The following is a 26,817-nucleotide window of genomic DNA, read 5'->3' on the forward strand; positions in this document are numbered from 1 at the left end:
GGGTCCCCTACTGTCTGATGGGTACACAGTGGCAATATCCACTGCAGTAGCCTAAGATTAGGCCACTCTTTCATCACTGTGTTCATGAAGGTCAGAAAAGGACATCAAATCCTTGGAACTAAGGAAGAAGGTGCTGGGAACAAATGCTTGTAACCTCTGAGTAATCTAACCCCTTACTTTAACAGAGGATCACACTAAGGCTGCCCAGTCTGGTCTTAGACTTCTGCTCTTCCTATCCCAACCTCCTACATAGCTGTACTACTTGGCCTGGCTCTGAGAGACCCACAGCAAATTTTAGACCCACCTAAATTAGACCCCAAAGTCCTTCCACGGCACCTTGTCTTGCATTGGCAGCTTGAAACCCTACTACTGTTGACAAACAATCTCCAGGTTAGAGATGGTAGTAGTTTTGCTCACCACAGCATAACACCGTCTAATACAAATTCTGGTCTCCAGAGAAACAGATACTTGCAATTACCTAAATTGTCCCTTAGTGGCTCAAATGGACAGGGAGTGCCTGAATCCTTTACACTTAATGGTAGGGGTCAGACATTAACAAGACTCTCTGGGTTTAACCCTTCATTCCACAAAATTCCAGTGGACACTTTTCCTTTGTGACAGGGTATAACCAGGAGATTGTAAGCATGAGGACAAACACAAGAAATGCACAATCATGGCATCCTTAAAACTGAGAATTCCCGATTTGATTTGGTTTTTCCCACTTTTTTTTTTGAGAGGTCTTGCTGTGTACCAAGCTGGCCTCCTTCCCCTGCCTCTAAGAGACTGGCACACACACTGTAGGTAGGTTTGCTACAATATGGTTCAAAGTAGTACCACAATTTTCTGAAAATGGAAAATAAACTCAATCTTTCCATTCTAACTTATCTGTATTGTTTTCCTAGCATAAATGAGGATTTCAATGTAGAACACCTCTTGGCATAAACAACTCAATTATTTCTCTAATAAAGTAGACTAGAAGGATATACCAACTCCAAACAAATTTCTGAACCTTGGGGCCTATCCATAAAATATTAAAGTCGCCGAGCTGTGGTGGCACACGCCTTTAATCCCAGCACTTGGGAGGCAGAGGCAGGTGGATTTCTGAGTTCAAGGCCAGCCTGGTCTACAGAGTGAGTTCCAGGACAGCCAGGGCTACAGAGTTTAGATACACCCCCCCCCCCAATTAAAGTCAATCTATTTTACCCTTAGCATTATTCTTTGATATATATATGTGTGTGTGTGTGTGTGTTTTGAGACAAGGTCTTTATTAATCTAGCTTTTAGACCTCTTTGAGTTTAGATCTCTTTGGGTTTACAATGGGATTTTTCTTTTTGTTTGAAGCAGTGCCATACCATGTACCTATCTTTGGCTACCTGGAACTATGTAGATCAGGCCAGTCTCAATCTTCTAGAGATCCACTTTTATCTGCCTCCCAAGTACTGGGATTAAAACTGCGTACTGTCATGTCCAGCTCCAATGGACTGTCCACCTCTAGTCAGCAGCTAGCAACACTGGTGTATCACTGCTGCAGGAGACCCAACTGAAGGAAGAGAAGAGTGTGATACAAAGTAAACTCAATACAACACGCAGACCACTACATCTGCTCTGTGTCTCATCTGGCTTATGCTCTGCCCACTACTCTAGGTCCAGTGATGCACTCGGCTATTCTGAAAGTATAAATAAGATGCCACACATTTTTTTTGAAACTAAATACATTTTAATAGAAAACAAAATACAAAATAACTCTTTTCAGAAAACAGAAATATTTAATCCTTTAGCAGACTTGCTTTGTCCTCAGAGCATGGTCAATACTTGCGAGTGCGCATTCATGATTCATCCCCTGTTCACTACCGACACTGCAGAGAGGTGGAAGCAGGTCATCGAGGGGGAAAAAGACCAATAAGCCACAGCTTGGAATAAGCAGTCTTCTTTAAATCCAGCATTTCTCAAGTCTATCTTGTGACTTATTCAAAATTATTCTTTATCATAATTTTGTTGATGGTGTAGGGATGGAACCCTGGGTAACTGGTGCAACGCTGAGGCCTACCCTCTGCTCACCACAGTGCTTCTCCCCAGGGTACAAGTGCTGACACAAGTGCAGCCAATGAAGAACCTCCTTTGCCTCCATCCCTGCAGGAGCCCATGTTCAGTAGCTACCTGCCTGCCCACAGAGCACAGCACATGGTGCCCCTTTCTCCTGATACACTGGGCCACCAAAGTCTGAATTCCCTGAACCTCAAAATTCCAAGTATTATAGCCAGTGCCAGGAGTCACTTGCTGCCAGTGCTAGGTTTCTTCTTCTCAATAATAAAATTATTAATTATAATAATAAAAATCCTGGTTTTATCATCATGGAAAAGGAAAGACGTCATCCCCTCCTTTCCTAATTCCTGTTCCCACTTCCCTCAAGGGGCAGCCACAGGAGAGACTGTCTACAGCTGCTACAGGGAGGTTCTGCACCTGTCCCAGCACACCCATGGTAGAGACAGATGCAAAAGCAAGGTGCCTGCATGAAGCAGGAGGCCTCGAGCCTGGGAGCCTCCCAGCTCTCAACTGGAGTCTTGTGCACCAGGGCTGTGTTGAGTGCATGTGGGATAGGGGAGGGCTCTTTTGCAATCACTGATTCGGTTTTAGCAAGTCCTGGACTGTGACCAGTCTTCCAGCCCCACCCAGTCTGCCACCTGGATAAAAACTTAATGTTCTTGATTCTCTTGTGTGATTCCAGTCACCAGGAGGAGGTTGCAAGCCATGAACTGTACACTCAGGACGTTGCTCATCTGCCCAGTGTACACGCCCACAAGCTCACCTGAAGAGCCGTCAGCAGGTGTGTTGCAGCACGTGCTTCTGATGTCCCAGACACGCACGGAGTTGTCCATGGAGGCAGAAGCAATCAGACCGCTGTCCGGGCTAAAGGCCAGACTGGTGATGCTGTCCGTGTGGCCTCTCAGTTCTTTAAAAAGTGTCCCAGAGGCCAAGTCCCACAACTTTAACCGCTGGTCCTCACCAGCAGATGCCAAGTACTTACCATTGGGAGAAAAGGAGAGGGAGAGCACGGGGCCTCGGTGACCTGTGAAGAGCCGCACCGAGTTCCCCTGCTGGGCACTCCATAGCCGAACAGTTTTGTCAGTGGACCCTGTAGCTAAGTAGTTTGAGTTGGGGTGGAATTTGACACAGTCCACATCTGCCAGGTGTCCTGCATATATCCTCAGCGGGTACGTCCGATCAAAAGACCACAGCCTGGCGGTACGGTCATGGGATCCACTGGCAAAGTACAGGCTGAAGGGGCTGATGTCCACGTCCCACACAGGGTAGGCATGTCCCTGATACAGCACAGTGTTGGTGAAGCTCCCCAGGTCCCAGTATCTGATGGACATATCTTCAGAACAAGAGAGCAGCCCTGAGCTGTCTGCAAGGAACCGTGTGCTGTATACTGGGCCACAGTGTCCCCGCAGAATCTTCATCTCTGTGCCTGTATTATCTTCTTCATTCTCCTGGAACATAATGGGTGGGATGGTAAAACACACAAGAAGAAAACATTGAGTGGTCTTACAAGAAAAACAAGGCCCAGAGAGAAAAAGCAGAGAGCAGGGCCTGCCTGGGAAGCAATGTCTGTCAGAGGGCATGCTCTTCATGGCCAACCAGCTGACAGTGCCCAACCATAGGCCACATCAGGTGGAAGATTGGGTCTTACTCTTTCAGTGAGGATCTGACAGAAAGGCAAGCTTAGGGGGCAGCCACTATTCATTCTGATAGGTATTTTCTTTTGAAAGACTGACTTCTAACTTGGCATTAAGTTCCTAGATTCTACCAATGGTACTGTCTCAGCTATCAGTTCTTACTAATCATGTATGCCATGCCATTCCCTGTTTCTATTCTACTTAATGAAATCTTAAGGAGATAGGCCTGGTAGCCGAAGCACTGAGAAATCCTCCTTAGGAAAAACCTGAGCTCAAAGGCCAGCTAAGTCCCACTGAACACCTAGTTAGAAGAATCTGAAGAACTGGAGCCAAAGTAAAACCTAACCGTGTAGAAACTTCAGGCCAGAGTATACAGCCACCAGCCAACCATGGATGCCAAGAGACAAGAGCTGGATGCCATGACCTATCTGCAATACCAGTACTTAGGATTGTCAAGATTTTGATACTGCAGAGACTTTGGGGGAAAAAGCAAAATAAAAACAAAGGAAAAGAGGGGAAAGGAAGGTAGAGTCTCCAATATGTCTCCTAAGGTAACAAACCATAGACTGAGAATGACAATCAGGGGCGGTGGCACACACCTTTAATCCCAGCACTCAGGAGGCAGAGGCAGGTGGATTTCTGAGTTCAAACACAGCCTGACCAACAGAGAGTAAGACTGAGAAAATAAGAGTAAGAGAGAGAAAGAGACTTAAAATAGAGTCAAGTAACTCATGCCACCCTTGGATTAATTTTCCCATGGAAACACACACATCCACAATAGTACTTGGAGGTGAAGTGTGCTCCCACAGCCTTTGTCTAAATCCATTCCTCCACCCTCTCACAGGGAAGCTCCTCAACACTGGAGCTGTGACTCCACTGCAGTGGCTTCTAATGCGAGACAACCGAGCTTTGTTGGCTCCTGCATCGAAAAAGATCTTTTTAGCAGGGCATTGTTTCTTTTACTTGAAAACTACTAAGTCAAAGCAAGATAATTGCTTCTAATGTGTGCGGACTTGAGGGAGTTAAAACAGTGGTGTTTGTCTGCAATTATTCCAACTGGCTACTGTGGACACTTCAAATTATAAAGCAAAAACATTTGGGAATTTGGGGTCCCACCAGACACCACCAAGAACATTTTCCCCCAAGAGGTTTAAAATTTCACACATGACTCATTCACTATTCTGCATCATTAATTTATATATAAGGGCCATGGAAGCAAGAATGACCCTAAGCCAATTATAGACCCCTTGGGCATGAACTATGGATTAGAGATGTAGGTGGCCTTCTCTTAGTGGAGGGTGAGATCTGCCTGCAGAAAGGACACATGAACCAGGGCTGTGGCAACCTTCCTCAAGCCTTGGCTAAGATTCAAAGACACTAGAACATCTGTTACTGCCAACATCACAGCTATGATCTCTAGTGTGGCTCAGCTCATGACCACACAGGCATGTGTGCCATCCAGCGGCTGAGTCACACGTGCCAGCCCAGGAGTCCTTGCATGTCCTCTTCTGCTGACAGAGCACATTCCAGAAATCCCTGCTGTGCCATGTTCCCTGCAGTTAACAGATGTGTGCAGTGCTGATTTGTACAGTATGTTTATGCCAGCCACCCAGATGGACTCTGGGAGATCTGAGCTTCAGTCCCAAGCTCTTGTCCTCAGTTTTCAGCATGTGAAGCAGTTACTTCTATGGAGGATTACGGGTATGTTAAGAATTGGAGCCATGTGGTGGTGGAGCACACCTTTCATCCCAGAGGTAGGCCAGAGACAGAGGTCTACAGAGTGAGTTTCTAAGACAGTTGGGGCTACACAGAGAAGACCTGCCATGGAAACAAACAAAGACCCCTCCCCCAGAACCAGAAACAGCTGAGTCTGCTGCATAGCACAAGAGACCACCGGGGAAGGAAAGCTAGCCTACGGGGCAGACACGCGTCAAGTTCTAGGACAACACAGAGGTTAGATGTAATGCATCACAACTTAGCTTATCCAGTAAAACAGTGTCCATATCAGGTTAACAACCCCTTATAACAGATTCAGATACTAGGACTACCTGAATACTACTAATCTACACTAGAGTTTCACATCTAAGTAAGAGACACACTGCTGACTAACAGGGTCTCATGGAGCCTAAGCTGGCCTCAGAATATTCACCAACAGCATGCTGGGATTGCAGCCACTCTCCATACTAGCAACAGAGCCCAGGACCTTGACATATCAGGCCTTACTTTTTTTCTAACCCAGGTCACAGATTTATCCGCTATATAAAGTTCCCAAGACTTTAAGTAAGGTACGTAAACTCAATAGTTTAACTCCTTTCCATAAGGGAGTGCACGCCACAGACCAGAGGAGCGAGTGGAGTGGGTTCTCCTTTACCTTCATACAGATTCTGGGGATGAAGCACAGGTTGCCAGGCTTGTATAGCAAGCATTTTTACCCACTGAATCATCTGGCTGACATAGCTCAATGGTTGTCTACTACACTTATCATGCCACCATAATACACTCTTTTCACGTCATATATACAAAACTCCAAGCCTGTTGGCAGTCATTGCTCCTTTTCTCATACTTAGCCTATTTCATCAAAAGTCATACTTTTGATGAAACATAGAAAAGCCTTCTGAGACTGGCACTTTAAGGTAGGAGAAACTAAAATTCCATGTGCCAATGCCCCAGTCCTTTTTACAGTTGCATATTTCACGGCTGATCACAATTTTGTTCATTCTACCTTGGGAATTTCAGCCATACTGCCATGTGTATTTTCACAGTTTCTTATGTGGAGTCACACTTCCATCTCTCTAGTCTATTCAGAGCATGAACTGTTAGGTCTGAACACTGAATTAATCGGCTATTGTACCAAACATATCAAAGCAGAGTTTGCTAACTGGTCTTTTACTTGGTCTGTGGCTCCTGTCTCTTTCCACCTCATCTTTGCAACTCCATGGCCTTACCACTCACTTCTCCCCGCCTCACTCCTATAGGCAGGCGAGCTTTTGACCCTCATTGTGAATTCTCTAAGAAAAAATGTTCAAAATTTCACTAAAAAGACATTAAAAAAACCCAACTATCAGACTTTTACTTTGCTTTCCCTTCAAAATGTTCCTTGTAAAAAGCTGAATGAAGAAGAAAACAAGCCCAAACAAACGGCAGACCGAAGGCTGGATGGAGCACACAGATCCCAAGCGGTGGTGCCATTTTATACTGAACTGTCATTTGTACTACAGTTAATTCACTGTCTAGGAAACAGAGGGCGTAGGTCGGCAGAAATTTACTGTCAGTATGACTGGACTAGAGACAGTCAAGCATATCAACCATTTCTGTGATCACTGAGGCCCAAGGCACAGGCAGCCGATGGACACTTTCCTTTTGTCACCTCTGTATAGCCTAATCCCAGGGCTGTGCTCCTGACTACCCTAGCCTGACAGGAACAGCAGCCTGCCCTCTCTGCTCTGACACTCTCCTGGCTCCAGTCACACTTCATATTCTTCAGCTCTGGAAAATGCAGAACCCATGCCTTCAAATACACCTTTCCATGCTTCAGGGACACCATGGTGCCCCCCCTTCCATTACCACTACACACACACACACACACACAGACACACACAGACACACACACACACACACAGACACACACAGACACACAGACGCACACACACACACGCACACTTTAATCTCCCAAGTCTGTGCCATCAAAGCTAACAGGTAAGTCAGCTGCACTTCTGCGCTTGAGGAAGCTGACAGCAAATGAGCAATAGAGCCTCAGCTGGAGGCAGGAGCTCAACAGCCTCCAGTAAGAGAAGTCTGAAAATGCAACCCAAGTCACCTGGAGCGCCCTAGAAATCAGACCCCACTCACAATAAAATCCCTCACCACACTATGTCAGTGCCAAGAATCAAAGCTTCAAGATCAGCATGACTCAGGATGAAGCTGGGGCAAGTCAGGCCCCACTCTCACGAGTATAATCCCCACAGCACTCTCATAGCTGTGGCAACTACCCAGAATGACTTACTTCTCAGTGTCCTGCAGGTCGCCAGTAACAGAACAAAAGCCCCAGCTTTTGTGGGTGCTCAAGAGCAGCTCATTGTGTAGGCTGCCTCCCTCAGTCCACGTTCTTACAGAGCAGAGACCCTGGGACTGACCCTCAGGCCACACTGTGCTTGCTCCTTTCACTGCTGCCCAGACAAGTCACCCCAACCACAGGCTGGGGCACTGATTAAGGAAACACCACACTTCTGGACCCCATGTCTCTTCTCAGGGTGAGGCAGAGACCACGCGTGGCACAGAGCCAGGACCGGTGCCTCGCCATGCACTTTATGTGGACAGGCTGAGAGCCACACACATTTCTGCAGGGGATACTATTTACACGCAGACCCTGAACTACAATTCTGCTTCTCACTATCTGAGCTTGCACAGTGCACACTCGAGTACATATGACAGACACGTAATGCAATCCCTAAGTCAACACCAGCTGAAGCTCTGTTAGTCAGGCTTAGTGGTGTCCCCTGCTTTCCAGACAGTGACACAACACTGCCTACCCACAAATAATGCTGAGTGTTGTTGGGGAGAGAGCTTGCCTGTGCATTATCAGTGCTGTATCTATCATCTGACCTGAGTCCAGCCCTGGCTGCCTAGAAGGGAACTACAGATTACTGTTTCAGTCAGTCAGGTTCAGGTTAGGTTAGCACCCTACCTCCTCCTCCAGAGTGTCACAAGCTAGACGGATCCGGGATGTGTCCACATGGTGGGGCTCTGATTTCAGCTTTTTGGATCGCAAGCTCCAGAGTTTTATGCAGGAGTTGTCAAACCCAGCAGCCAGCAGTTTGCTATCGGAGGAGATCTCTGCAGTATTCAGCAGCTGTTCCGTGTTATAGAAGGCATAGAAGCAGATGGTGGTGAGGGAGGGAGGTCCATCCTTGACCCGCTTGATACTCTCCTGCAAGACTTCCAGGGCAGCCTCATTCTGCAGAATAGGGCTGGGCACCTCTGGCGGCTCCAGGCTGCTGTTCTCAGTGCGGGAGGAGCCACCGCTGGCGTACAGCTGGTAGTCTGTCCTCTTGGCAGGCTGCACGTCTAAGTGAATGTGCACGGCAAGCACTTTGCACAGGGCAGTGTTGTTGTCGCTTTGGAGGTAGCGGATAAGGTAATTGTAGCTATCTTCCTGGAGACGGACGACATACTTGTTGTCCAGGAATGCACGAAGCTGGAAGTTTGACAGAATGTCCTGGATGGTCTGTGTGGTCTGCAGCTGCTCGATGACGTCCTTCTGACTTGCATTCTGCAGGAACATCCCATGGAAGCGGCTATAGAAGCTTTCCACGGTGCTCTTAGGGCCACTCTGGACCAGGTTGAGGTGGAGGTAGACAAAGAGAGGGTAGAGGAGAGGCATAACTTCACGGCTGTACTGGGAGTCAGAATCTGCAATGAGGAACAGTGACACTCAGTAACACTGGAGAAACAGGCTTCTCCTACAGCCCATACTTCCTGCCCATACAGATCTAGTGTTTCAAAATCCTCCCAATCAAACATGGAAGAGCAGACTGTGAGGTTCAGTCAAGGTCAGGGGACTTGGCCATGCCTTGTGACCGCTCAGCAGCTGTGGTTAGGCCTACAGCGTAGGATCTTCTTCATTACTTAAGTCAGAAACCCATACTTCTGAGAATCCTTAGATGGGTTCTAGTCAGACTGAGTGCCATACAGACTTTTAACCTGATAAGCGTCAAGACAGAAACACAGCATGTTCAAAATCTTCTGGGTAGCAAGGTAGAGATGGTGGTGCATGCTTTAATTCCAATGCTTGGGAGGCAGGTAGACCTGTGTTTGAGGCCAATGTGATCTACATAGAGAATTCGAGGCTTCCAGGAGTACACAGAAAAAAAACCTGTCTCAAAAAATCTTCTGGGGCTAGAGAGATGGCTCAGCAGTTAAAAGCACTGCTTTTCCATAGGACCAGCAACCGCATGGTGGCTCACCAAAAGGTTTAATGGGATACGATGCTCTCTTCTGGAGTATACAGCTACAGTGTACTCATATACAAAAAATAATACACCTTAAAACAAAAGAAAAAAAACTTCTGGAAGGCACTTAGCCTTGGTTCTGTAAGCACTGTAGCCAAGAGTAAAATCAAAGCTCATTGGCTATCCAGGCTGGTCTGTCCTATGCAACGGTGAAAACACTCATTCAAAGTTTTACTTGCTTAGTGAATCTTCCCTTTGTAGTGAGAATTACAAATTAGACCACTCATTAGCTGGAGACTTCACTGTCACGACACTCTGATAAAGAGTGCTGAGTTGCTGGGCAGTGGTGGCGCACGCCTTTAATCCTAGCTAGCACTTGGGAGGCGGAGGCAGGCTGATTTCTGAGTTTGAGGCCAGCCTGGTCTACAAAGTGAGTTCCAGGACAGCCAGGGCTACACAGAGAAACCCTGTCCAAACAAACAAACAAACACCCAACAACAACAACAAAACTCCGCCCAAAGTGTGCCGAGTCGAGCTTTACTGTCAGCTGAGTGAGAAGAGGTGCACAGGGCACATCAGTGTGGACCAAGCTGAGGACAGAAGGCGCGGGGCTCTGCAGATACAGAGTGAGGGACAGAGGGCAGCCACCATGGCAGTGCTAGACACTTGAGGGCAGCATGGTTGGTCCTGGCAAATCCATCTGTAACTTAAACTCTATTGCCTTTTGGGTTTTACCTGTTCTTTATTTTGAGGAATCTGAATCTTGTACAGAAACAAAACATTTGTTCATGTCTCAGCAAGTTGAATAAAAATGCAAGCCAGTACATACGTTCTGCAAGAACGTATTTTCTATTTAAAAAGAGCCGTTTCACAGCAGGAGCACAGGTAAACACCTAAGATGTGATCATCCAAATGTGCAGCAGTGTGAACCCCCACAGTCCTAACTCAATGTGAGAGAGACAGTTTCTCTAGAAAGCACCCTGGTCTGTGATAAAATTACTCAAAAAATTAGTCTACCTTCATGATGTAAAACGACTTTTTGGCTCTCTCCACCAGCAAGATGCCCAAAGGAAAGAAGGTGGCCCTGGCTCCCACTGTCATCAAGAAACAAGAGGCCAAATAGGTGGTCAATCCTCTGCTTGAGAAAAAGCCCAAGAACTTCAGCATTGGGCAGGACATCCAGCCCAAAAGAGAACTAACACACTTCGTCAAATGGCTCCGCTACATCAGGCTGCAGCAGCTCTAAGTACCTCCTGCCATTAACCAGTTCACCCAGGCCTTGGACAGGCAGACAGCTACTCAGCTGCTTAAGCTTGCCCACAAGTACAGGCCAGAGACAAAGCAAGAGAAGAAGCAAAGGCTACTACTGGCCTGTGCTGAGAAGAAAGATGCTGGCAAAGGGGATGTCCCAACTAAGAGAACTCTTGTCCTTCAAGCAGGGGTCAGTACAGTCAACACCTTGGTGAAGAACAAGAAGACTCAGCTGGTGGTGATTGCCCATGATGTAGACCCCATTGAGCTGGTGGATTTCCTGCCTGCCCTGTGTGGAAAGATGGGGGTGCCCTACTGCATCATCAAGGGAAAGGCCAGGCTGGGGTGCCTGGTTCACAGGAAGACATGCACCACTGTTGCCTTTACTCAGGTTAACTCAGACTACAAGGGTGCTCTGGTGGAAGCTATTAGGACCAATTATAATGACAGATATGACGAGATCTGTTGCCACTGGGGAGGTAACCTGGGTCCTAAGTCTGTGGCTCGCACTGCCAAGCTGGAAAAGGCTAAAGACCTCACCACCAAACTGGGCTAAATGCACACTAAGTTCTCTGTACATAAGTATAGTTAAAAACAAAAACAAAGCCTACTTATTATTCCTGTGTCATTCCAGAATCGTTCATCATGGAACAGACTGCATCCAGAACAAAGTTCTTGGGCTCCTCCATAATACAATTACCCGTGTGTGGCAGAACTGCGTCTGGCTTCCTCATTGGAAGTAAGGAAGTATGTATGTATGTATGTATGCATGCATGCATATATATATGAATATCACTAGGTTTTTACTTTTTTAAAATTTTTTCTGTTTAGAAATGATTTTCTTTCTGTATATGGGTGTTCTGCCTCAATTTATGTTCATGTACCATGTGTGTGCCTGGTGCCTTCAAACACCAGAAGAGGGTACAGCCCTGGAACTGGAGCTATAGATGATTGCTAACTACTTCATGGGCGACAGGATCCGAACCTGGGTAATCCTGTAGAGCAGCCGGTGCTCTTAACCCGAGCCACATCTCTAGCCCCCCAGTACAGTTTTTGGAAATGATCTTTATTTGTGTGTGTGTCAGGTCATGTGTGTAGAGGGCAGAAGACAACCGGCAATTGGCTCTCTCCTGATGCTGACGTGGGTCAGGGACTGAGCTTAGGTTGCCAGGTTTCACAGCAAGTATCTTTTTGCCTAATGACCCACCCACCTCTTTAGCATTTCCTGGTTTGTGTTATCACAGGGTTTCATGAAACCTGGGCTGGCTTCAAACTTGCTATGAGGATGTCCTCTGTCCTTGAACTCTCAATCTTCATGTCCCTGCCTCCCAAGTACTAAGATGCCAGTATTCTTGGACAAATTGTAGCCCTGTCTGGCTTCGAACTCATCCTGCCTCAAACTCAGTCATCCACCTGCTTCTGCCTCCTGAAGGCTGGGATGGAGAGCGCATGCCACCACACCGCCAAGCCAGGACCTGCTGATCATTCTCCATCCGGGCGGGGTGGAGAATTCCTCTTAGTTCTTGTATGGTGCTTACAGAAAGGAGACAACAGGACTCTCATCAGAATCAACATGAACCTCTTTCTGCAACTCTTCCACTTTAGGTTAATACTGGCCATCACAGGTCCAGAAGACATGGTTTGAGTTAGCTGTCCAAATTGCCTCTTCATCTCACAGGCAAGGACGTGGAGGTTCCAAAATAGGGTAAATGGCCCTGCTTAAAAGCAACTGTTTTTAAAAACTCGCATGAATGAGTAGGAAGCAAAGGGAACACGTCCATGATTTTGTCTCCTTGGTCACTCTATGGCCTACGTAAATGACAATAGCTAACGTCATCTGATTTATGAGCACTACCCCAAGAGACAATATACATTTCTTTTTTTTTTTTTTTCCCGAGACAGAGTTTCTCTGTATAGCCCTGGCTGTCCTAGAACTCACTCTGTAGACCAGGCTGGCCTCGAACTCAGAAATCCGCCTGCCTCTGCCTCCCAAGTGCTGGGATTAAAGGCCTGCGCCACCACCGCCCGGCTGACAATATACATTTCAAACTCACTTTACTTAAAGGATACTTTTGTCCATGGCTGATCTGACTTTCATTCAGAGGAATGTGGAGAGACTTTTGGGGCTGCTTGGCAGGAATTTGACATTGGGCCAGGACAAGGAAGTAAGTGCAGGGAGGAATCTGATTTTAGGCTAGGACGGGGAAGTAGGCTCAGATATCTTGGACTTCCCAATAAGCCCTTAGAAAGTGATCACGGGACTTTGTTTATTGCCTCGCCTGTTCCTTATTTGTGTTTATTGTATTGTTGCTTGTTCTTCAACCTAGAATTGACATTACTTGATGGTATTAAAATGGTATGAAAGCAAATTGGAAAAAAATAAACCTGACTCAGCCCCAGACCTGGCTAGAGTCATACTACAATGTTGTCTAATTGTCTTTTTCTTTTTAATCCTCACTCCTGCCCTGGAGAACCCGTTGACTGAGCTGGCTTGGTCAGAGGAAGTCATAAATTACGGTGCCAAAAGCCACAGGCAAAGAGAATAGGACAGGCAGAGTTCTCTATCCTTGTAAACGTTAACCTCAAGATCTAAGTCTCACAGTTTCATTTGCATGGAAGCATTGTGTTAAAAGTGTGGTGGTACTTTAAAACACTATGCTTGTGACAGAATCCATCACCTGCCTTCTCGGAGGACTCACCGGTGAGAAAGCTCCTCAGGCGTCCAAACTGCACTTCATACTGCTGGGGCTCTGCCTGGCATGGGGCTGCAGACACCGCATTGGCACAACCAGATTCTGATTGGACTAAAAGGAAGAAGACACAGAGGCAGGAAGGCAGTTACTGTCTACCACATAGCAGGACGGACAGAGGGAGAGCACAGAGCACAATGGCATCTCTCAGTAGTCTCTAGGACCCTGACAGACTGGGACAGGATGCTAACACCCCTTTGTCTCCCCTCTTTTCTGATACCCCATAATACTAGGGCAGAAGATTGAATAGCTACAAAGCAGGAGAGATGAAGAGAAGAGAAGAGAAGAGAAGAGAAGAGAAGAGAAGCACGCAATATTCCTGAGATTTATCTGAAAATGTCTAGCCCATGTTAACATGGTACATGTGCTATGGCCTGGGTTTGTCAATCTGAGAGGCCATGCCTTCCAATATGACAGCTCACAACTGTATGTAACCTAGTGCCAAGTGATTTGGCACCCTCACACAGGAGGGAAAACATACATGCAGGCAAAACACCATTTTTTTTTAAAATAATGCACACTAAAAAAATATATATCTCAAAATGTTTTTTTCTCCCTGAGCAGCATTTTCTTATCTCGGTGCTATGTTATGGACAGGTATCAGAGAAGGATTTCCCCCAGGCCTATTGCCTGGATGTGAAACAGGGCACCACAGGGATGATGGAGTGTGGGGTATCACTTAGCATGGCATGTTCCGGGAAGCTAGCAGGAGCAGCAGCCTGGGGTCTCACTCTTTAACATGCAAGCATGCCCCCTCTGACTTTATCCTCTCTTCTCCTGTCTCCTTATGCTGGAATTATAGGAGTATGTCTATCACATCTGGCCTGAGTTTGCTTCCTAAAGAAGAAACTTAAGCTTTCTGCACAACCCAGTGTAGAGTCTACACCATTCTGCTCTTGATTTCTACTGTAACTTTAAGGCAAACTTTCACACGACATCCAGAGACACTGAAGCTCTGCAAACGGAGAAAGACGCCCTCAAATTCCTTGCAGCAGCAGGTACCCACTTAGGTCGTACTGACCTTGACTTCCAGATGTCATCTTTAGTGACCTGAAGAAAATGTCATATGTAGCTACTACATTGTGGATGGAGGGATATTCGTGAATACAGTAGAACTGAGGGAGTTCACAGTATAGGCCTGACTCCCTCCCAGGAGCAAGGTTCTGTGCCAGCAGAGGCCCTGCTCAAGGCACTCAGGGTCTTATAGGGGACAAAATGCTGCACCTACCACCAGGAAGACAGAAAACAATCTGGACTCTCTGAGGAAAGATACACGGCTCTAGCAGGGCCTCCACAAGTTCAGTGAGGATAGTTTTGAGGGACAGGAAAGGTCTAAAGGCCAGTGCCCCTCAGAGCTGCTCACTGAAGCTTGGTAGCCTACCCTTTGCTGAGAACCCATGTGGGCCCTGACAGCTCCCGTTCCGGGACATCCATAGGACCCTGATACCTGTGAGGTTGGCTGCCATCTCCTCAGGGGTCTGTGAGAGTCTCAGGCCTTGCTTCAAAGGGCCTTCTGAGTCTACGTACTGCCGGCGTTTGAGGTAGCAGGACACTGCCACCTGAACCTGCTCCGTGCGCACTCGTTTCATGACCTAAGAAGAACACAGAAAGCATGGTGTAAGGGATGGCAGAGGTGTCACAAAGCTGTTAAGACAGACACTGAAGGGACCCAGTGAGGACACAGTCTGGGTTATAAACCTACATTCTCTTTCATTTTATCTACTTTTCCAAAGGCCATGGAGCCAGCTTCTTTGGGGGAGAACAGCAGGGGTAACACCCACAGATCACTCAGACACACTCATTCAACCAGCACATGGACTATCAGTGCTTGCATGCAGCAAGCAGGCCCAGTTTGAATTTCAGGCCACTTCTGCTGCTCTGTTAGAGAGCTGGTACCAGCAGCATAAGAATACGTGCAGCAAAGTAGGAGGCAGAGCATCAGACAAAGGCCAGAGAAGCCCAGATCCTGGGTAAGCAGCTGCCGACGAGCTGAGAACCTGGCAATGGGAAGTTCCCTGTGGCTCTAGGGATGGGACCCAGAGCCTCGAACAGCCAGGAAGCACTGCACCAGTGAGCTGCATCCCACCAGTCCTCCTTTCTCTGAGACAGTGTTGGTTGATTTGTAGTCTGGCATGGCCTTAAACTCAAAGATCTGCCTTCTTCAAGTACAGGGATTAAAGGTGCAACCACATCTAGCCCCGTCTTACTGCTGTGAACAGACACTGTGACCAAGGCAAGTCTTATAAAGGACAACATTTAATTGGGGCTGGCTTACAGCTTCAGAGATTCAGTCCATTATCATCAAGGTGGAAGCATGGCAGCATCTAGACAGGCATGGTGCAGGCAGAGCTGAAAGATCTACAGCTTCATCTGAAGGCTGCTAGTGGAAGACTGACTTCCAGGCAGCTAGGGTGAGGGTTTTTAAGCCCACACCCACAGTGACACGCCTACTACAACAAGGCCATTCCCAGGGCCCTGTAGACTTGCTCAAACATATGAGTCTATGGGGCCATACCTAAACATAGCATACTGCAAAATACATTTAGTCCAACTTCAAAAGTCCCCATAGTCTATAGCAGTCTCAACAATGTCCAAAGTGCAAAGTCTCTTTTGAGATTCATCCAATCACTTAACTAAAATCCCCAAATCAAGACAGAAAACCAGCCAGGCAAACTCCAAACTCTACATCTCCATGTCTGATGTCAAAGCAGTTTCCACATCTCCAACCCCTTTTTCATCTTTGTTGAGTCCAACAAACTTCTTTCTCCTGGGCTGGTTCCACTCCCTGTTAGCAGCTTTCCTCAGTAGATAGCCCATGGCTTTGACATCTTGGGCTCCTCCAAAGGGGTGGCATCATTTGTCCAGCTCTGCCCTCTGTAGCACTCTAAGCTCAGGTTGATCCATTCCAGTGCCACTGCTGTTCTTGGTGATCATCCCATGGTACTGGCATCTCCAATACGCTGGGGTCTTGCACTGCAACTAGGCTTCACCAATAGCCTCTCATAGGCTCTCTTCATGGTGCCAAGCCTCAAATCCTTTGCATGACCCCTTCAGTCCTGGGCAACTGAGGCTGCACCTTCATCAATGGCCTTCCATGGCCTCTCACAGTGCCGGGCCTCAGCTGCTCTTCATGAGCCTTCATGTCTTCAAAACCAGTACCACCTGGGAGACTCTTACACATTACCAAGTACAGCTGCATCACGAGGTACATCTGGAACACAGCTTCTCTGTGCTCTCAGAAAACACGTCCCAGAAGACTTTATTTCAGTGATGCTGGTCTCTTCTTAATTACAACTAATTTCTTAGCTCTAGCTCACCAGCATCAATTGTCCCAATAGTTCTTTCTATTCTGGACTCTAAAGCCAGAACCATGTGGCTAAAGCTGCAGAGTTCTGCTGCTTGCTGGGGCTAGAACATGGCCCCCCTTGCTCTATTACATTATCACCAGCTTTCTGTTCTAAAACCTTTACTGCTGAAGCTTGCCTGTCCCGGAAGTTGCTCTGTAGATTGACCTTGAACTCAGAGATATGCATACCTATCTCCGGGAATTAAAAGTGTGTTCAACTATGCCTGGATCTAAATTTAGCCAGGTAGGTTCTCACCCCAAAGTGCCACTCCCTTAATCTGTTATCTCCTAGAACACAGGATTCAGCTCCATTTCAAGTCCTGGTGCCCCTTTAATACTCGAACTATAAATTCATATTTTTCTTTTCTAAGTTTGCTACACTTGTTCAAAATGCTCTTCACAAGACTTAACCAGAGAACAAAGCCTCTGCTGGGCTTTTTTGAGACTTCCTTTGTTAAAGAAATTAATTTGAGTCTCTTCACCTTAGCCTCAGGCAAACTCTTCAGACAAGGGCAAAAAAGTAGCCACATTCTTCATCAAAATAACAAAAAACACTCTCTAGGCCACACACTGAAATTCTCCACTGATACCTCTTGGGCCAGGTCTGCACAATTCAAATCACTCTCAGTAAGAAAGTCTTCCATAGTTCTCCTACAATAGCCCATTAAGCCCCCATTTAAAGCATGCCTACTACTTTCCAAAGCCACATTCTTCCAAATAAAAGCATGGTCAGGCCTATCATAGCAATACCCCAGTCCCTGGTACCAATTTCTGTCTTAGGGTTTGACTGCTGTGAACAGACACTGTGACCAAGGCAAGTCTTTTTTTAAAAAAAAAGATTTATTTTACGCATGAGTACACAGTAACTGTACAGATGGTTGTGAGCCATCATGTGATTGCTGGAAATTGAACTCAGGACCTCTGCTCACTCCGGTCCCACTTGCTCCGCCCCAAAGATCCATTCATTATTATATGTAAGTACACTGTAGCTGTCTTCAGACACACCAGAAGAGGGGATCAGATCTCATTACGGATGGTTGTGAGCCACCATGTGGTTGCTGGGATTTGAACTCAGGACCTTTGGAAGAGCAGTCAGTACTCTTTTTTTTTTTTTTTTTTAAATTTATTTATTTATTATATGTAAGTACACTGTAGCTGTCCTCAGACACTCCAGAAGAGGGAGTCAGACCTCGTTAGGGATGGTTGTGAGCCACCATGTGGTTGCTGGGATTTGAACTCCTGACCTTTGGAAGAGCAGTCGGGTGCTCTTACCCACTGAGCCATCTCACCAGCCCCAGTCAGTACTCTTAATCACTGAGCCATCTCTCCAGACCCCAAGGCAAGTCTTATAAAGGACAATATTTAATTGGGGCTGGCTTACTGATTCAGAGGTTCAGTCTACTATCATCAAGGCAGGAACATGATAGCATCTAGATAGGTATAGTGCAGGCAGAGCTGAGAGGTCTGCATCTTCATATGAAAGCTGCTAGCAGAAGACTGGCTTCCAGGCAGCTAGGATGAGGGTCTTAAAGCCCACACCCACAGTGACACACCTACTCCAACAAGGCCACTCCCTGAGCCAAGCACATACAAACCATCACAAACCCATAGTTGCCCACCAGACACAGTGGTCTACGGAGCTAGAGGCAGGTGGATCTTGGAGTTCTAGGCCAGCCTGGTCTATAGAATGCCAGGATAGCCTGGTCTATATAGAGAAAACTCTCAAAAAACAAAGAAAATGGTATCGCCTGAAGCTGAGAATTTCAGCCAAGTGTTTCTATCTAAATCAAAATATTTGTAATTATTCAAATCACAGAGACAGAAATTGATAACACGAACGGTGGTGTGTCCAGGTGTTAACACAAATCACATAAATTGCAAGAAAGGAAAGTACAAGATACATAATTTTAAAAATAATTTAAGTTCATTTGAATCTTTTAAAAACGTGAGTAAAAGGGGCTCTTTTCTGTTACTACCAAATTTATAATGGAACAGAAACACCTACAGTTGTCACGGCCTCAAACATTACTTTGCCAGAAACTACAGTACCAAAGGCAACGGAATGAACTTAGGTTCACTGTGTCCCAGCTCAATCCCAGCTGAACAGTGTCCTCGTCTCAGCAGCGGATCCCTGCTTCAGGATCCGTTCTCCACCCTCCTTAGTGCAGCCTTCCTCCATTTCCTTCATCACCTCAGCTCCATTCTGTCCCTTACATGTGTTTTTAAAGAGAAACTTGGTCAGACAGACTGCTCAGCAGGTATTAGTACTTGTAATAAGGCCGAATGATCTGAGATTCAGGGCTAGACCCATCATGTAAAGGTGGAAGAAAATCAACTCCCAAGTTCTCCTCTGACCCCCACATATGCGCTGGCACACAACTGCCATGTCCTTCTGGATTAAAACTAAAAGCCAAAGGAAAGAACTCCTGTTGGAGGAGGGGAGATGGGCCTGTAGTAACTCCTCACTCACCCCGCCCCATAACCCACTGCACACCCAGCTGTATGGAACTCCATTTTTCACTACTTAGGAGTGGGTTTGGCTTTCAGTTTCACACATCAATTAGCCTTTACTTTGAAAGTCACTTGCATTTTAAAAAATATTGAAATTTGATCTTTTTCAGCCAAGAAGTGGTGGTGTACACCTTTAATTCCAGCACTCAGGACTACACAGAGAAATTGTCTCAAAAAACTAAAATGCCAGGTATGGTAGCGCACGCCTTTAATCCCAGCACTCGGGAGGCAGAGGCAGGCGGATTTCTGAGTTCGAGGCCAGCCTGGTCTACAGAGTGAGTTCCAGGACAGCCAGGGCTACACAGAGAAACCCTGTCTCAAAAAAAAAAAAAAAAAAAAAAAAAAAAAAAAAAAAAAAGACTGGACAATACATACGTGTCTGGGATGAGGGAAAAGACTGTAAAGCTGTAAAAGAAATGTCACCAGTGGTAGCCAAACTTCATAATCCTAACAGGTGGAGGAAGTAAAGAGTGAAGCACAAAGGCCTCCCCCAGGCTACATAAAATCTAGTTTTGTCTTTAAACAAAAACAAAACTGGGTGTGGTGATACACGCCTTAAACCCCAGCACTTAGGAAGCAGAGGCAGGTGCATCTCGGTCTACAAATCCAGGACTGCGAGGGTGATTACACAGAGAAACTGTTTCACCCTGGACAGCCAGGGTGGTTACACAGAGAAAGAGAAAACTCTTTCACCCTACCGACACCAAAACAAACATTTAGCTACATTTAGAATCGAGAAGTTTGTAAACACTGACAACTGAACTTACCTTCCATTAAGGGCCTGACTGGGATTGTCTGAATGCAACTGCTTTTACTCTAAGAGACTCCCAGAGGACAGGTGAGTCAGCTTCAGGGCCAAAGGGCAGAAATTCAGCAGGAACTGTGTTTATAGCCCATGAGGAACACAAAACACCATAGACACGATTCAACTGGCTTAGCTGGTTCTATTCTGATGCATATATTTCAAGCAAAATAATGAAAAATGCCTCAGAGAAATTGGATTTCCATGGTAAAATACCCATAAATGGGCATGTGTGTCCTTGAGCATGAGTATACAGATCCAAGTCTCAGATGCGATTATGCTGTAGTTTTGAGATACCTGCCCCTTTTCCAGAGATCATAATAGAGTACTAATAAAATACAGGGGCTTGGATATAATTACACACCCTTTTGTTTAAATTACAAGGCTTCTCAGCTTTCAGTTCACACAAAACTGATGCCAAACACCCTTCTTCTATATCTTAATGGCTGCTTCTGCTCCACCAATACTCAACAAAGCTGCAGTGTAAAGCCTGACATGATCACTCCAAGTAATGACCAGAAAGGAAAGACTGCTGGCTCCCTGCTCACACTTCCCTGCATGAGAAGGCCCTCCCTCAACATGCCTCCCTGCTGGAGCAGGTCCTGGTAACCCCAGTCCATCGGTGTGTTCTGTATCTCAGCCTCACCCACTTACCATCAAATACAGCAGGCAGAAAAAAAAAAAAAAAGAAAAAGAAAACAAACAAACAAACAAACAACAAAACCCCCAAAACTCAAGTCTACTAAGCTGATTCCATCTCTACCTCCACACCTGACTGCCTTCCCAAGTGGCCCTTTGCTCAGACCCAGCAATAAGCTCTAACTGTAGCTGCCCTTTCTCCTGAAGCTTCCTTAGAGGACAAAAGATCTTACAGACGCCTAGAACTAGGGCTCAGGATGACACGGACACACCAGGGGTTTTGGGGATGGTGGTGGCTATCAAGTTTGTACTTAGGAACCACAAAACCCAACAGACAACATCAGAAGCTTATATTTTGGGCTGGATAGATGGCTCAGTGGTGCTCTTTCAGAGGACAAGAGTTCAATTCCTAGAACCCACACGACACTTTACAATTGCTACCCTATTCTGGTTTTCAAGGGTGGTGTGTAGAGCTTATAAACATAAAATCTCAAAAGGAAGGAAGAAAAGCTGATTGCTCTATCACCTTCAAGATTTCCATGTTTTCTCTGGTTAACAAATTTTGTCTACAACATCCTAACCTAGTGGTTCCACACAAGTCTCCTTATCTCCTGCCTTAATCCACCTTTCCTTCATGATCCCATGACTGGGCTAGATACTGCTGAACTTGTCCTCAGAGATAACTGGGGCAATCCTCTTACCTCAGCTTCCCAAGTGCTGAGAATGTAGGTCTGAAGAACACACAACTCCCAGCCAACTTAATGGTGCTATTACCCATCATTAAAGCAAGAGTCATTCTCTTAAGATACTTTGCCTCCTATAAGAAACCTCTAATTCTTATTTAAAATTTCTTTCTAAAGAGAATCATTTGTCCTTCTTGTTGACAGCACAAAGCACTGGACCATCTCAACATTCACCTATCTCTAAATAAGTTCCCTTGTACCAATGAAGGCTCTCCATGTTCACCACTACTATTCCCCAGATGACAGTCCACTAGAGTGAAGGGTTTTCATTTGTTTGTGTTGAGAGGGTCTCACATTGTAACCCTTGCTGGCTTGAACTTGCATTGTTAGACCATGCAGCTCTTCAACACAAACAGATAGACTTCTGGGTGCTGGGATTAAAGCTGTGGGCCCCCATGCCCAGAGGGAGGGTTTTTCTTAGGGTGCACACCTCTAATTCCAATCCCAGGGAAACAAAGGTGAAGAAGAGCAGCACTGAGGCCAGCATGGGGATGCAGACCCAGGTGGCCATGGGTAGACGGAGACCATTTACAATGGAGAAGAAAGGGATAGGAAGGGCTTGTGATGATGCCCTTTAAATCCAGTTCTCAGGAGGCAGAGACAGGTGGGGTTAAGCACAGGCTGGTCTACATAGCAAGTTCTAGAATAGCCAGAGCTAAAAACCGTCTCAAAAAGAAAAAGCAATGCAGGACTGAAAGAGTATTTTCATATTCTGTATTATAAAGGCATGGATCCTTCATAGTGTAAAAGGGATCCGGTGCACATTATATTATTAATGTTTAGTTTGTCCTGAGCTCAGATGTTCCTGGGAGAGTACAAAGTGGAGACCAGCAGAAACTAATTTGACCCTGCATATCAAGAAGTAACGCTCAAACACCCACAGAATGAGATGAGGGAGAGACAACGAGAGAAGCAGAGCATCTGAAGGCTCAGAATTGTGGCTGACCAAAGGCTCAAGACCGAGCTCTGGAGTGACTGACACATTGCCTCCAACCCTTCCTTTCCTTATGTAATCTGCTGGCTGGAGATGGGCTTTAAGACAGAATACAAGTCTTTACTTTCTCAGACTGATAACACAGACTAAAGCTATATTAAGATTCAATTCCTATCCCACTTACTGGCTTCTGAAGGGACAGGTAGCATGAACTATATTCTGATTTAAAAGTTTGAGTGCTGTCTAGTTTCTGCTTGGACTTATTTTAGGCTTTTGATCTTTTGTGATTTCTAGAAATACGAAAGCCACAAGCATCTTATTTCTACTTTACTACTGTTTTCATAGCACAGGAGAGAAGAGGGTCTATATTTTCTTGGTTACTTTTCTATTGCTAATGAAGAGAAACCATCACCAAGGCAACTTATAAAAGTATTTGTAGGGAGGAGGGATGTGTTGAAATAGGGTTTCTCTGTGTAGCCCTGGCTGTGCTGGAATTTTCTTTGTAGACCAGGCCGGCCTTGAACTCACAGATTCACCTGCCTCTGCTTCCTGAGTGCTGGGATTAAAGGTGGGCACCACTGTCATTGCTGCCAGTGTCACCACCATCACCAGACAAAAGCAAGCACTTCATTGGGGGCTTGCTTACTATTTCAGAGGGTAAGTCCATGAGTATCACGGTGAGGAGCAGACAAGCAAGGCATGGCACTGGAGCAGTAGCTGAAAGCTACAGCTTATCCACATTTTGGAGGATGAGAGATTAGACCTGGCATGGACTTTTGAAACCTCAAAGCCTTAAACACCTCAGTGATACATTTTCTCCAAAAAGGCAACATTTCCTAATCCTTTCCCAAACAATTTCATCAAGGGACCAAACATAAGCGCCATGCTGGCTGGGTATGGTTCATCTTGCGATGCACACTTTCACACACCAGGAGCCGGGCAACCCTGGTGTACATAGTTGAGCCCCAGTACAGCCAAGGCAATGTAAACAACATAACAAAAAAACACTCACAAACCACAAGTTAGTCTATGGGGGCCATCACCATTCAAAACACTACGTATATAAAAGTTCACTGACATGCATAGCAGTATAAATACCAAATGTGGTACAATTGTGCTCCAACTATTTATACACATCTTAAAACCAGTGTCCATTAAACCACTATAGATTATCAAATTCTATTTTTTGGTCTGGGTATTGTGGCACATTTTTAACCCGAGCACTTAGGAGACCAGACAGGAAAGTTGCATGTAAGTCCCAGGCCAGCCGTGGATAACAGGAGACCATGGATCAAAAGAAGTCCAAATGGACATATAACTGACTTTCCAAAGCATTTTGTCTTCCTACTAGGTCACCACAGACAACACAGGTTTTTTGGAGAGAGGTGGAAGTGGGGGTGGGCAACAGGGATTAAGCCTAAGGCCTTCTTCCCATGCAGGCGAGCTCTCTACCACCAAGCTACCCTCAGTCCTCACAGCACTTCATCCTTTCCAAATCCCGATCTACTCTCTCTGCTGCAAGTCTCAGTCCAAGCTATTGATGAGCTCATTTTCATTCACCCCTTACAGTATTTTTTTGTTGTTTTTCCCCCCAGTCAGAGTTTTTGCTATGTAGTCCATGATAACCTAAATTCTGTTCCTAGCCAGCCTGACCTTGAACTTTCCATCTCCATCCCCTTGTCATGGCCGGTTGCAGTAGGTCAACAAGAACAAGCCTCCATTTCCACATTAGTTTGTATTTTATGTGCGATCTGTACAGTGTTCTCTGAGACATGATCCCAGTACTCCTCAGTGAACATTAATTCTTGTTGTTTTGTTTATATAACTGATTTGGTGAGACTGAATAAAAGCTCCAACCCAGCACCAGTGGCTTGCTCCAGCCTGGCATGCCCTCTTGAAGACCATCTTGGTGTTGGAGCAACAACTAAGGCTGCCTTGGAGCAGAGACCACAACATGGGATAACATTCTCCAATCACAGAGAGACTTCTCAGAGAAACCTGCTTTGTAACCTGGTACATGACACACACCAAAACATGGTTTTTAGGAAATACTGTCTAGAACGACCTGTACCTTCATGTTTTGTTTTAATGTTCTCTTAGCTTTGAAATTCAGATTAAAAATTTCTGTACTAAGCTAGAAGCTGTACAGAAGCAGGGATGCCTCTCTACTGCGACCCAGCCCCACTCCATTCCAGGCCTTCCTCCCAAAAAGCCAATGTGATGCATCAGTTTAAAACTCACTGCTTTCACTGGAGGAAACCCAGTGAAAAAACCCATCATGTCGTTTCGAGGTTTCGAGGTTTCGCTGGAATGCTGCTTACCCACTTCCATTTTCACTTTACTGAGGCTCCCTCACCTTTTAGCAGGCTTTGGCCAAGCCCTCTCCTAAGGAGGCACCCTTACAAATGCTCACCTGGTGTGAACAAACCTTGATGCTCTCTCTGTCTGGCTATCTCTTCCTCAAATGGCTTCCTGGTCTTTGCCCTTCTACTCCCAGAGCCTGGAACACCATCCCAGTCCTACACTACCATTGATACCTAATGTTTACTTAACATTCCGCTGCTGAGTAAGACGCCATCTTAAGTACTTCCCACAGACTATCTGCTTTTACTCTATTAGGCAGGTAAACGCTTCAGGTGGGACGCTGAAGCCTGTAGTTATCAGACAACTTGCCCAAAGTCACGCAGTTCCTGAATGGGAGGGAACGCAGTCTCGTGGACAGTGTCTGAGCCTGCACCCTATGCTCCACTGATCCCATACGGGACTGCAGGGGAGCACTGGGCCAACCGCTCACTGATGCTTATGTCAACGAGAGCCTGCAAGTTAATCAGCTAACATGCTGATTGGCTACGTGGAAGGCTGGAACCGTGACTTCAAGTAGTGTTCAATGAGCAGCGCTGGCGTCACACAAGGTCAAGCTAAAACAAGTCAGAAAAGAAGCAAAGCCCCTTCTTTTGTCCCCAGATGTTGTTCATAGATTGTGACAGAGTAACAAAAAGAATAACCAGTTACTAAGTAGTCAGAAGAGGTTTTTGCCTCTCTTCAGTGACAGAAGTACACACAAATCTCACAGTTGGAAGACTGTCCCAAAACACACGAACCAAATTTATTTATTACTGATGGCAAATACTGAAGGCACAAACTGACATTTTGGGTTTTCTGATTTAATATTCGCTTTATAGTTCATAAAACAAGGCTCTCATATGTGTATGTGTGTGTGTATGCACGTGTATTTAGACCAAGTCTCACTCTGTGGTTTAGACTGGTGCAGAACTCACTTCGTACACCAGGATGGCCAACAATTCGCAGCAATCTTTCTGCCTCAGCCTACAGAGTGTGGGGATTACGGAGTGCGCCACCACTACCAGCAGAGTCTGGGCTTAAATTACCCTCCCATTTTACAGGAGAAGAAACCGAGGCAGCAAGCTCGCCTGCTACACGGCTTGCAACTCTAAGTCTCTGCGGTCACCAACTCCATCCGTGACACTCAGCCCCAGGTTACAGCCAAAAAGTCTGTAACCTGGAGAAAGGCAGACTCCCTTCCTACTTCACTTTCTAATAGGGCGGGTCGGACTGGACGGGACTCCCGGCAGAGCCCCGAGGCTATCCTCCACCTGCCGGTCCCGGCGAAGGGGAAAACTCACCTCTCGACGCCGGAGCCACAGCGCCTGCGAGGTCCGCGGGGCCGCGTCTCCCCGCGGCAGCCGCGAGCCCTCCGTCCGCTGCCCACTTCCGCCGAGCGCCCTCGTGAGCTCGCAGTTGGCTCCGCGCGAGGGCGCCCGGCGGGGCCGCGGGGTCTCCGGGCGCGTGCAGCCGGGGCCGCCACGTGCGGGGTCGCTCGGACCCGCGCGCGCGCGAGCAGGGCCGGGACTGCGCAGGGGCGGGCGCGCGCGCGCGCGCTCTCCCGCCCGAGGCCCCTCCCCCGCGTCCCCTCCCCCCCCCCGCCCTGTCCCGCGCCCCGCCCGCACTCACTGAACATCCCAGGCGGCTCCCGCTGCCCCGCCGCCGCCCCGGCACCGGCTGCTTCCGTATCGGTTGCCCGCCGTAGGACTCCGTACGACGACCGGCTAGCCGGGTCCCCGCGCCCTACGTCCTCCCGCGCTCGCGGTTCTCGGTGGCCGCCCCATGACCGCCTGACGGAGCGGGCACGCCGGGCTAGGCCGCGGACGCGCGACGCCGCCGCGGCCAGGGCGCGCTCGGCGCTCCTCTAGCGATG

The 26,817-nt window shown here is 46.9% G+C and overlaps 1 protein-coding gene and 1 pseudogene across 2 annotated transcripts; one reads left to right on the plus strand and one right to left on the minus strand.

Annotated features, from left to right (window-relative positions):
- Window positions 1-1,694: 1,694 nt before the first annotated feature.
- Taf5l (TATA-box binding protein associated factor 5 like) lies at window positions 1,695-26,782 on the minus strand. Of its 2 annotated transcripts, none has more exons than NM_133966.3 (5): window positions 26,574-26,782; window positions 15,074-15,218; window positions 13,576-13,680; window positions 8,362-9,086; window positions 1,695-3,491 (listed from the first exon to the last, which is right to left on the minus strand). In NM_133966.3, the coding sequence occupies exons 2-5, from the start codon at window positions 15,213-15,215 to the stop codon at window positions 2,694-2,696; spliced, it is 1,770 nt and encodes a 589-aa protein (NP_598727.1). In that variant the 5' UTR covers window positions 15,216-15,218; window positions 26,574-26,782; the 3' UTR covers window positions 1,695-2,693. The 2 variants fall into 2 exon arrangements, with proteins under 2 accessions (NP_598727.1, NP_001344244.1); NM_001357315.1 differs by lacking the exon at window positions 26,574-26,782 and adding an exon at window positions 26,246-26,441.
- On the plus strand, window positions 10,672-11,471 carry Gm17827 (predicted gene, 17827; annotated as a pseudogene).
- Window positions 26,783-26,817: the final 35 nt, after the last annotated feature.

Source organism: Mus musculus, chromosome 8 (assembly GCF_000001635.26).
Source record: "Mus musculus strain C57BL/6J chromosome 8, GRCm38.p6 C57BL/6J".
NCBI lineage: Eukaryota > Metazoa > Chordata > Mammalia > Rodentia > Muridae > Mus > Mus musculus.